This window comes from Phascolarctos cinereus, unplaced genomic scaffold (genome assembly GCF_003287225.1).
Source record: "Phascolarctos cinereus isolate Bilbo 61053 unplaced genomic scaffold, phaCin_HiC Scaffold_4;HRSCAF=312, whole genome shotgun sequence".
Lineage (NCBI taxonomy): Eukaryota > Metazoa > Chordata > Mammalia > Diprotodontia > Phascolarctidae > Phascolarctos > Phascolarctos cinereus.
Window position 1 is genome coordinate 487,343,733 of NW_027555847.1, and position 12,908 is coordinate 487,356,640.

Sequence of the window (12,908 nt, forward strand, 5' to 3'; positions counted from 1 at the left end):
ACAAACTCTCTCAAAAGCCCAAATTGCTTTGCAGACATGGTTTTACTTCTCTTCTGCCCCTCCCTCTTTGTGGTCCTATTTTTTCCTGAATTCCAAATTCTAAGCCTCTTTCTAAAAGGCCTATTCAAAAAAGAACATGGAGTAGCTCTCTGTTACTTTTCCCTTGTGGATATTCAGCTAAATTAAAACAAAAGAACCAAAAATTATGTAGGGAAGAATGTAAATGCTAACTTGCTCCACGATTTTACAGGAAGAATGCTATCCACAAAGCAAATGAAAGACTGAGGAAGCCAAGATAACAGAAAAAGACAACTGATTTAAGCACATTTTCCTCCTTGCATCCCTCCTGAACACCTCCACAGACTTTCTTTTTCCCGAGCTTCTATTCCTAAAACCTAACGGAATGTTTCAAGTATCTACAAGACAGATATACCTAGCAAAGTACAGTGCTGATAAACCAGTCTCCCACACAGTCAAGATAAGCACAGCAAGTTCTGACAGGTAGGTAGGGCGTGGGTGTTGGACCATGGGAACCTGGTGAAATTATTTTTCCCTCCCTCAGATCCAAATACCAAAGTGAGCCAAGGCCCAGAAATTTAGATGCAAGACTCCTAAGTATAAGATGAATACAAAACTTACTAGCACAGAAATTTTAACTTCCTTATCTAGCTGCCTGTTAAATCTGCACCTTCTTCCACATTTCTCTTGACATTCCTCCATTTTACTCAAGCACACACATCTGAATATTTATAGTGCTGGAGCATTCTTTGTCATCTTACTACCTAGTTCCTTGAATGCTCTATTAAAAGAGCCCCCCATGTTATTCCAAGTTTTACTTTTGCTATTAGTTGGTCTCATTTTATGTACCAGACACATTCACTCAATTGTGCATAAAGCAAATATCTGTCTATGGAATAATAGTATTCCCTTGGATTCCATTTTAATTTTTGAGGAAAACTCTCATAAGGGGACAAAGTTGCCACGACATATAATAATCACACTTAAGAATTCTGATATTTAATGGAGTGTTCTTTGTTGATTTATGTATATTTAACTCCACCATATAACCCCTGTAAGAGGTTAGTCAAAGGGATTAAGTTGCATTATCCTTGAGCATTCATTAACTGTGTACCATGTTTGATTATTTCCATCAAAACCGAAAAGAGGCGTTTTTCCTTCTTTTTTTGTCCTATGATTTCATTGTGTTGAGATGAGGATAACTTCTCTACCTGAAATTTCTCTCCAGCATAGTTTTAGATCTTTGCCAGTTGGACCTTTGAAGGTGAAGTGACTTGTCCATAGGACTGATCACATGCCCAGGATGTAACAGAGGTGGGACTTGAAGCCAGGTCTTTCTGATTTCAAAACAGCCGCCTATATTCATCCTAATCCTCCTCAAACCCCTCCCCACCAGAAGCTTTGACTCTGCCTGACCTCAGGTGAGTTTCTGCCTTATCTTGGTGAGAACCTGGCCTCCACATCACTCCTTAGCCATCCCTCAAACATGACTCAGCATAATTACCTCCTCCCTTCCACTAGCTCCCCTTTATCTGTAGTCTCTCCTCATTAGAATATAAACTCTATGAAGGCAGGCACTCTCTTACTTTCTCTTGCTCTCTCCCAGAGCTTAGCCCCCAGTAAACATTTAATAAGTACTTCATTATTTATTCATTCATTCTTTATCCATTGCATTACACCGACTCAAAACTATAAGAGAGCTTAGGATCCACCTGGTTAGAGGTGGAAAAGACCAGAGTCATCATGTAAGCCACCCCCCTCACTGGACAGGGAACTGAAATCCACATAGGCAATAAGTCAAAGATACAAATTCAGGTTGTCTTCTGATAGATCTCTTTCCAGTATGCTGCTTTTCTGAAGGCTTGGTCAGAGAAAATCATTTTGGAAAAAAAGGGATTTTACAATGACTAATTGTTCTAAGACCTCATCAACCACCATTCTGGCTTCTGGGTTTAGCCCTCTAATCTTTGAGGAACTGTGCTCATACAGCCCCACCTTCCCTTTAGCATTAAAATGACTGATGGAAATTGGGAGAGAATATGGGACATCAGTCTATCCCACATAGCTGTTTCACTAATCCTCCTTTTTGACTCCATGAATCTTCAATGGGTGTCACAATAGCAAATTTTTTTTGTCTGCAGTCACAGGTATTCCTTGTAGAAAGTCACTAAATATGTTAATTCATTACAGTTGGAATTGCTCTCAGTGTCAAACACAGTATAAAAAACAGTATTCCTTATACTAACTGAGATATCTGTCAACATGTTATGATAGGCAACCTCGACCCGGTGCTGCTACCAGTTGGTCTAATAGGAATAGTCACAGAAGCTGACATGTATAAACCACTTTAAAGGTTTGCAACATATACACACACACAACCTTGTGAGATGAGGTCTACAAGTATTACTATCTCCAGATGAGAAATTACTAAATGGCAGAGGTAGGACTCAAACTCGGGTGTCTCCTAATTCTCAGTCCAACAAGTATTAATTAAGTGCTTACTATGTGCCAAACGCTATATCAAGTACTGGGGATACAAAGAAAAGCAAAAACAAAAAAACTCAGTCTCTGCCCTCATGGAGTTCACATTCTAATCGGGGAAACAATATACAAAAACAACTGTGTACAGACAAGATAGTTATAGGGTAAATTTGAGGTAATCTCAGAGGGAAGATATTTAGCATTATGGGAGCCTAGGAAACACTTCTGCAGAAGTTGGGGTTTTAGGAGAGACAAAGGAAGCTAAGGAAACCAGGAGACACAGATGAGAAGGAAGAGAATTCTAGGCATGGAGGACAGTCAGTGAAAAAGTGCAAAGTTGGGAGACGGAAGAAGAGCAAGGAAGCCATTATGTAAGAAGATTGGAAAAGCAGAAAGAAATCAGGGTGTATTGGGGCTTTAAAAGCCAAACGGGATTTTATATTTGATCCAGGAGGTAAAGGGAGCCATGAGAGTTTATTGAACAGGGGGTGCCATGGTCAGACCAACACTTAAGGAAGATCACTTCAGCAGCTGAGTGAAGGACGGCCTGGAGTGGGGAGGAACTTGAGGCAGCAGATCCACCAGCAGGCTATTGCAGGCATGAGGTGATAAAGGCCTGTACCAGGGCGGTGGCTGTGTCAGAGGAGAGAAGGGGGCACATAAAAGTGATGTTATGAAGTGAAAATCAACAGAACTTGGCAACATCTTGGATAGGCGGGGTGACAGAGTGGAAGAGTCAAGAACACCTAAATTGTAAGCCTGGGTGCCTGGGAGGATAGTGGTACCCACTACAGCAACAGAGAAATTCAGAAAAGGTGAGGGTTTGGGGGGAAAGAGAAGGGGCTCATTTTAGGACATGTTGAGTTTAAGATGTCTCTGCATGGTATCCACTTTGAGATGTTCAAAGGCAGTCGGAGATGTGAAAATGGAGATCAAGAAAGAAGTTAGGGCTAGATAAACAGATCTGAGAATCACGACCATAGAGATGATAACTGAACCCATGGTTGCTGATGAGATCACCAAGCAAGACAGAATAGAGAGAAGAAAAGAGATACTAAGACAGAGCTTAGGGGACACCTATAGTTAGTGCGCACAACATAGATGAAGATCTAACAGACTGGGAAGGACCAATCAGTATCCTATCCGCTACATGACACTACCTCTCTATGGTATGCCTTGTTTCCTCTGGTATATGTGCTAACTAATCTAATTCCAGCTAACTTCCAGCAACATTAGGAGGCAATGTAGTACAATGGAAAGACTGCTCTACTTGGAGTCAGAAGACTCAGGTTCAAATCACAGTTCTGTCACTTATTATGTAACCTCAGTAAGGCAAGTCACTTAACCTTTCTCCCCTCAGTTTCCTCAACTATAAAATTAAAGGGTTAAACCTGCTGACTTTTAAAGGTTCCTTCTAATTCTATATTTAAATGTATTAATTTTATCAAACTAGAAAAGAACTTCAATATAAAAACTGCCCCTAATGAGGCACCAGTCATCAGTAAATACAGTTCTGGTTTCAGGTCAGTAAGAGCAAATATGTTAATTTGCTGCATATTATCAGAAATTATCTATACCCCAGAAGACACCAAGGCAAGCTTTTATTACTTTCTCACCACCTATAATCACTGAGTTTGAATTCTATGTCTAGCACTTTGCTAAATTCTCACACAAAAAAATGGTTTCAGGCATAGCGTGTCTGCAATCTAGCAGAAGATGGACACACACAGGTTCTAATAACACAAGGCAGCATACTGCTAAGTGTCAGATGAGTGAAACAGACCATTCTAGTCCTTACTCAGCTTTTTTGGGCTCTCTGTACTCATCCAAGGTCAATATTATAGACCATACAGGTGCTAAGTGACAATGTCTGGAAAGAGTCTAGCAGCCCAAATGATAAACAAGCAAAAGACTTGAGTAAAGTACATATAAAACTACAGGGGATAAACTCTCTCTCAATTCCTCCATTCACTCCCATTTTAACAGAATATAATCCTCAAACAAAGATTTTACATACATATTCTTCATTCAAGACAAGATGTAATTCTTCTCTATCTTCAATCCTCCTTTCTGTTTATCTCATCACTGTTTAGAATTGAAAATAGGACTTTCTGAACGTACTTCATTCAGCATTTAAATAAATAGCTTATATGACAGTGGTGTTCAGAAATAGACATTATTAGATCAAATACTGGCAGAAAGAAGTAGGTTCCAATCTAATAGGCATTTTCGCAGAGCTTCAGAATTTCATTGGTCCAGGTAGGAAGCCAAACAATGGTATGATCTCTGCACCATGGCACTGTTCACATAGGAAGCGCTAACAAGAAAACTCAAAAAACAAAAAGTTAATGGAATAATTTTTAGCTCTTATTTGGAACAACCAACATCCCAAACCCACCTATCATGTGAAGACAAGACTAGCATTCCTCACTCAGCGAGAAGCTACGCTCAGACTTATTTGAATGAACTTGACCCTGCTTGGCTTTATTCCAGTAATTATCGTCACTGAATGACTTAACAGAACACTGTGTTCTTGGCATAAACACAAAAATGTGTTGAAATCCTGCTGAGGAGAATCTCAGTATACATTTCAAATCAATAAGAGAAATAGACACTAATAAAATAGTAGTCAGCAAAGTCAACAATGGTGTTTGAATACATGGTATGTGTGTATTGTTAAAGTTTTTTTTAAAATTTTTCCTACCAGTGCAGTCATTCAATGCTTCAAAGATCTAAGTCTGTGTGAAACAATCACTCAATCCTTCTCTCAAGAACATCAAACCCACGCTCTGCTCCTCCTCCCTCTGCATCTCCTCCAACATCGTACCTGGAAAATTCCAATGCACCTTTAGCCAGTGAGCAAAGGGAGGGACAGCGTGTAAACTCAGAAACAATGTGTGACTCACTTCCGCTGAAAGCCTTAAAGCAAAAATGAAGCCACAATGCAGAACTCTCACGCGATGCTATTTGACCAGGTAATTGGCAGTAAAGTTATGTCATTCCTATACAGGTTATGCTAAATCTACCATAAGGTAAAATGCAAATAAGAAGGTATGTAAATGCTTCATTCGCCAGGGAGTCTACACACTTCCTTCTAGGTAAAAAGAACGCTCCCCTTTCTTTTTCTATACTTCCCTTTCTCTTCCTACCATCACCCTGTTTCTTCCCCTCCCCCAAAAAAATTCATTAGTAAAAGACTGAGTTATTCCTTTACCACTCAGAGCAGAAGCACTCATAAAGAATCACCCTGTACAGTGGGGGAAAACCCTAAGTTTGCTGCTGTAGAGTTCACAGCAGACAACCCCCAAACCACAAAGCATCCTGCAGGCAAAAGACAGCCTGAATGGTAGGGATCACTGGACTATTCATTCTCTTGGCTCTTGTCCCATGATTTTTGGCCTAGATGTTCAAACTATTAACTTTTAAGCTGCTAAAGCTTGTGTTGAAATGAGTCCTCCTCTTGTAGTATAGCATTTCTAGTGGCTGGGAAAGTACAACTTGGTGTTCACATCTTTTACATACCTAAACAACCAAATTAATAGTAATGTTGATGCTCATTATCTATATCAGATCAAAGAAGTGAACAACATTGCAAATTTTAATCTCGTTACTTTTGAAATTCTAAAATGCTTATCATCTATAGGCAAAAGGTCCTTTAAACCCTTTTCCTTTAATGATAAAATTATAACACTATAATAATTATTTTATAATTGTTGCCATTGTTCAATCATTTCAGTGGTGTCTGACTCTTTGTGACTGCATTTGGAGTTTTCTTGGCAAAGATATTAAGAAGTTTGCCATTTCCTCCTCCAGCTTATTTTACAGATGAGGAACTGAGGCAAACAGGGTTAAGTGACTTGCCCAGGGTTACACAGCTAGTAAGTGACTGAGGCCAGATTTGAACTCAGGAAGCTTTACACAATATTAAGGCATGTGAACTAAGGCAAGAACAAATTAAATAACAAATCAACTAGTATAATCAACTTTCAGTGAAATATGTTTTCTAGCACATTATCTTCGTAATTAAGGTTTCTGAACAAACTTTAAGGTAAATTTGCATTTCCTAAGTACACATAAACTGATAAGCGGGAGGATGAGGTACCAAAATGCACTGCGTGATAATGGCAAGCCATGTTAGAATTAAAAAAAGTCCATTCTGCATACTCCTTGTTGAACAAACATATTTCAATGTATTTTACACTTAACATGAACTTAACATAAAATATGTGGCAACATGAATTTTAAAGCTAATCTGAGAACCATACTTTAAGTAAAAAGCACACTTGTTCAGACTGATTATGTTTTGTGCAGTTCAACAGGTTATAATCAGAACTATTTCAAGAAACCAGAAAACTCTGGCATTTAAGAATCATGCAATCTAGAACATCTAATATCAATCACATACTTAAAACCTAACAGATATTGTTATTTTGTATGTAAAAAATGGAGAGTTCACTTTGCTATGGTAACATAAAATGAATTCATACATGTATGTGTGTGTGCATAATTAGACAATTCAAATTTTTTAGAACAGAAAAAAAACAAGAGACAAGTCAGTTTTTTTAAGTGTCTAACTATAATATGGTAAGCCAAATAACTGTTTCTTAGACATCCTTACAAGAATAAGAATGGATCATTGCTTCCTATATATTCCCCATAGATGAATTAAGGACTTTAATTACATATGTGTATATGTAATCAGTTAAATGATAAAATTAAAAATACATATTAAGAAAAAAATAAGTAGCTTACATCTAGTCACTCTTGCAAAAGCTGCCAAATCTACACAACAGGTGGAAAGTTGAAAACTGCATACTACCCAAGGGTCTCAGAAAGAATTATAAGTACCCTGGGGTAACTAGGTGGCACAGTGGATAGAGCACTGGCCCTGGATTCAGGAGGACCTGAGTTTAAATCCGGCCTCAGACACATAACAGTTACTAGCTATGTGACCCTGGGCAAGTCATTTAACCCCCCTGCCTACCCAAAACAAAAAACAAGAATTATAAGTACCGAATTCACCATCATTCTTAGAATTATAGATTTAGAACTGGAAGAGACTGGAGAATTTATTTAGCCCAACCCCCTTATTTTACACATGAAGAAACTAAGAGCCAGAGAAGTGATGTATCTTGTCCTAAGTCACACAGGTAATAAACAGCAAAGCCAAACATCAAACAAATCCAAGCCCTCTGATTCCAAATACAGTGAGGATTTTATGCATTAGGATGCTTTGCTTCTCAAAAAAAAAAAAAGATTGATTGATTTGGTATTCTGTTCAAATTAAGCCTAGTTATAAAGAAGCAGATATCTTGGGCTACCCAGGCAAGAAAAGGAAGGGGGGGAAGAAAAGTGAGAAAAAAGGGAAGGAGGCAGAGGGAGAGATGAAGACAGGACAAGCTTCATAGTTTACCCCTAAACAAGACATAACAGAATTATCATTTCCTAAGGGGAGACATTTCTAAAGTTTTATTTATACTTGTGAGGTGTGTTTCTTCCTCCAAAATTGATACACCAGCTTACTTCCAGTCAAAATATTTCTATTCCTTTGTCTCCTGAGCAGTAAAAAGGGATATCAAATCCCTCACCCTACCTCACTAGATTTTCATGATGATAATTAGGACATACATATGCAATAGAGCTTGAGACTTTCAGAGAAAGGCATCTTCTAAACATCAGTGTCATTAATATGGATTATTTCCTAACACGCTACTTGGCAAATGGCTACAGGTTAAGTTGAAGATTAGTCTGAAAGTTCTCCCAAGAACACGATCCACAGGTTTGTGAAGTTTTGGTTGTTTTTTTTTTTCCTTAACGCCACTCCCCTTTGATTAATGGGCACACCACTAGAGACTTCTGTAATCTCTTAGGAGGATTGAATTGGCAAGCGGATATGACATACTTCCCACAATAATGAATGTTTCATTTTTAAATAATATGCCAAGTAGTTGGTAGTCACTACACAAATGCACGAGACTTTTAGCTCAAACAAGATGAGACTGGCCTAGCAATGTGTTATAAAAATTACCTACTAAATGGTTCAACTTATTTATTTGCTTCACCTACTCAAGTTTCAAATTCTTACACCTGATAAAGTGGAAGATTGCTGCAATTCTCAAAACCCTTCCTCAAATATAAAAATTTATTTCAATTTGATAGATCACAGTAAAATGCCTACAATCTGTGTTTTCAGATGATACTACCAATTATAGATACATTTTAAATACACTCTCTTCTCTTTGTTAATCTGTAGTGATACCATAGCACCATCATTTGAGAACAAATCATTCTTTATCTTAAATATTATCAAAGTGCACCAAAACATTAAAAGAAAAGTTGAATTCCAAATTACCCTCTCGAAATGGTGCCTAAAAACAAAACAATGGCTATCATTTAATTTAACTCAACTAGTGATATTAATAATAATAGCATAATAGTTCACATATATACAGTTTTTTATGGTTTAAAAAGTAATGTACTGAAAAGTAAAGAATGCAATTATTATTATCACAATTTTATAGATGGAAGAATTTAGATTCAGAGGTGAAGTAATCTGCCTAACATCAAATGGCTGGTAAGTGGCAATATTTGGATATGAATGAATCCAAGTTTTCTGATTTTCAGAATAATGCTTTTACCAACACTCTGGTACAAAGCCTCTAGTTTTACTCTCTTCTAATGTTTAAAGAAATCAATTTGAAAGAATTAACAAATAATGGGAAACACAATGAGCCCATGAATTCTGAGAGCCTCATCCTATGACATACAAACCTTAAAAGAAACACCAACCATAATGGTCATCAATAGGTATTTGTACTTCAAGGGGTAAAGAAGGAAGAGGAACTGAGATCAACACCAACCTATAGTTGCAGTCTGTCTACACATCTCTAAACAAACAAGGGAAGTAAAGTAATCTATACTTAAGCACACTTCTCCCACATTAACCTTTCTCGGTTTTATCTTGGCAATTCTCTGTCTTAGGTCTAGAAATGCTCAAATTAAAATCTATACTGCATATCATGGCCTTCACCTGGAGGGAAAAAAAGACAAAATTCATTCCATAGGTGGGATTTCACATTCACCTTTCTGCTAACTTGAAAAACTGAAACATTAACCAAATGTTTATTGAATACCTATTGTGCGAAAGCTACAAAGTAAAAAGTGCTATGGAGGATACAATGAAATTAAAGACAGTCATTGGCCCCAAAGAGCTTAGAAGCAAAACGGGGGGGGGGGGAGATATGTATGTATATATATACACACACACACACACACACACAAAGTCAACAGTAGTATTTGATATATAAAGTCAACATAGCATTTGATATATAAAGTCAACAGTAACATTTGACAAGTCCCAAATGACTGGTTGACAAGAAATGCTCCCACAGTACGTCAGAAGTCAAGATCATGGCAGCCCCGAATTGTCAGTCAGTGAAAGCTGAAGGGGAGGTAGATTCTAATTTTTTTTTTTTAGGCAATTGGAGTTAAGTGACTTGCCCAGGGTCACACAGCTAGTAAGTGCCAAGGGTTTGGTCTGAGGCCAGATTTGAACTCAGGTCCTCCTGACTTCAGGGCCGGTGCTCTCTCCACTGTGCCATCTAGCTGCCCCAAGTTAGGTTCTTAAACGATAGGCAGGACAAGATAAACAAAGAAGGCAGGAGTGCCTGAAAAAGATGTGAGAGAATATGAGGAGCTGATGTGCATTTGACATAGAGGACATGAAAACCAATCTGGCTCAAACAATAGGTTTGTGAAGAAGAACAGCAAACAATAATGTCAGACAAGTACATTTGAGCTAGATTGTGTAGGTTAAAAAGTCATGGATATTCTGGTGTTGTGGAAATGAACACTGAATCAACTCTGCCACTAACTAATATGAATCTATAAAATGAGCAAGTTGGATGACATGATTGCTAAGGTTCCCTCCAATTCTAAAATTCTATGATTCTCCGAGTTTATCCTACAGTCAACAGGGCACAAGGCCAAGTGCTTCAGGAAAATCAAAATGTCTGTGGTATACAAGATGACTGAAAAGGAAAGAGACTGAAAATATAAATGTTAGATTCACTGTAATAGTCCAGGCATATTAGTTCACACGTGTCATAGTCCAGAAAAGAAAGGCCCATCCCAGAAGCCAGAATAGAAAGAGAAATCCATTTCAGAGACTTTACAAAGAATTGACTGATGGGGCTTGATGACTGCCATGAGGTAGAACTGAAAGGGAAGAGAAAGTCAAAGATTACTCCAAGATTTCAATACTAGATGACTAAGACCATCACAGCATTCAAATAAAAAGTAAAGACCTCTAGGTCACATGAACAACAAGATAGAGGATTAGACATTTTTCTCTGATCCCCACAACTTCTCAAACCTCTACCAAAACAGAAATTATGCACCAAAGATAAAGCAACTCAGCTGTCTGCATGGTCTAAAACACCAAGAATCTAAAAGAAGGTAAGTAAAAAACCCCTATAATCCGTGAACTGATGCTTACTGATCCTGAACTCATTCAGCATACCTTAAGTCCCCATGCTACTGGAAGCAGACCCTGGGACCAAACACAGCCTTACAACCTCCCCTCCCCCCCCAACACCTCTTTCCAGTGCCATGGAGCCCCTAGGTCCAGGCCACAGAAATATGCCGAAGCCTCAACAGACAGACAGCTTGGACAGAAGCAAAAGCCTGAAGGTCACAACTTCAAAGCACCAGCACTGCAAAATTTTAAACTACTAGTGTCTGTGCAGACAACCCCATAGCACCAGCAGAGCCAGTGCCAGGGTAGACAACTCTCTGGTACTTAAAAAGTCTACTGAAGGGAATTGGAACTCCTATGGGCAACTGGCATCTGGCAGAGCAGAACATAGACAGGGGTGGGGAACCTACGGCCTTGAGCCTCGAGTGCAGCCCTTTGACTGAGCCCAAATTTTACAGAACAAACCCTTTTATTAAGGGGATTTGTTCTGTGAAGTTTGGATTCAGTCAAAGGGCTGCACTTGAGGACCTAGAGGGTTACATGTGACCTCAGTGCTGAAGGTTTCCCAACCCTGGCACAAACCCAAGCAGGAGATTTTGAGGTAAATGGGGAAAGAAAGGTAACTAGGAGGGTATAAATTAGTAGTGGGCTGCATAAACAAGGATGTGGTAGAGGAGGGGCCCTATCAGAGGCAGGGTCTTCTCTAAAACCTGGAATAACTGGCATTGTTCCAAGGGTAAGAAACAATGGAAATGGGGAATCTACAGGGTAAGCTCGACAAGGCAGTGGTATAAATCACCTAGAGAGGAGAACCTAGAACAGACAACTTACAAACCTCAATAGCATGAGGATGCAGAGAAAAGAGAGAGATTACATAATTAAAGAGATCATAAATCAAAGAATAAGGGTCTAGAGAACAAAGAAAGAAAGAGACAGAAAAAGGGGGGGGAAGGAAGGAAGCAAGGAAGAATAATGAAGAGAGTGAGAAAATTCTTTTTGGAAAGGGACACAAAAAAGTGAAATTTTTAAAAGTAATGACTAGAACTGGTTGAAGGGGAGGACAGGAAGGGGGAGAATCTACTTGATCAACAGAGGGAAAAAAAAGGTAGGAAAAGATAAAAGCAAGAGAAAAAGAGGAACTAATAAGCAAAACCCAAAAGGAAAGGGGCAACAAAAAACAGGAAAGGTCAGGGGTAGAAAGCCAGTGGAAACAGATTAAGGTTAAGTAACTGCAGGAAGACAGTACTGTGTTTGAAGCAGAAGAGGGCAAAAAAAATTGTAACTTGAAGAAAAAAAAAACAATATTAGAGACAGATGGAGGCAAATATAAACTTAACTCTCATAACTTTAAATATGAATGTATTAAACAATTCAATAAAATGAAGTGACAGATCGAATGATAAAACAAAACTCTACAATCTGTTGCTTTCAAGAAACACATTTATAAAACAAAGACAGGCAAAAATAAAACTGAAGGGATGGGAAAAAAAATTTACTATGCATCAGGCGAATCCAAAACAGCAAGTGTTACAATCACGCTGACAAAGCAAAAACATTAAAAAAAAATGAAAAGGGATAAACAAGGAAACTATATTACTCTGAAAGGAACCATAAACTACAAACTGATACCAGTAATAAACTTATCTGCTCCAAATGCCTCAGCATCCAAGTTCGTAGAGGAAATATTATCTAAGCTATAAGAAGACACAGACACAACAGGGATAGGAAATTTCAATATCCCTCTCCCAGTTCTGAATAAGCCTAGCAGAAAGATAAAAAGAAGGGAAAACATGGAACTGAACAAACTGCTGGAGAAACTACAGTTAAAAGACTCATGGCATTTTCTAAATGGGACAGTTAAAGAATATACATATTTTTCAAGACCACATGGAACTTTTACAAAAACTATGTACTAGGCACAGAAATATTGCAA

At 38.3% G+C, this 12,908-nt stretch overlaps 1 protein-coding gene across 8 annotated transcripts in view; it reads right to left on the minus strand.

The window, feature by feature from the left end:
- SPIDR (scaffold protein involved in DNA repair) overlaps positions 1-12,908 on the minus strand; it is a 551,334-nt gene that overhangs the window by 464,854 nt on the left and 73,572 nt on the right. The window contains exon 1 of one of the 8 annotated variants that reach the window (XM_020992495.2): positions 5,204-5,296. The exons of the other annotated variants lie outside the window; for them this stretch is intronic. Within the exon in view, the coding sequence (XP_020848154.1) occupies positions 5,204-5,215 (12 nt within the window). The 5' untranslated portion in view covers positions 5,216-5,296. Of the gene's footprint in view, positions 1-5,203; positions 5,297-12,908 lie in introns of those variants that run through there. 8 annotated transcript variants of the gene reach the window in all.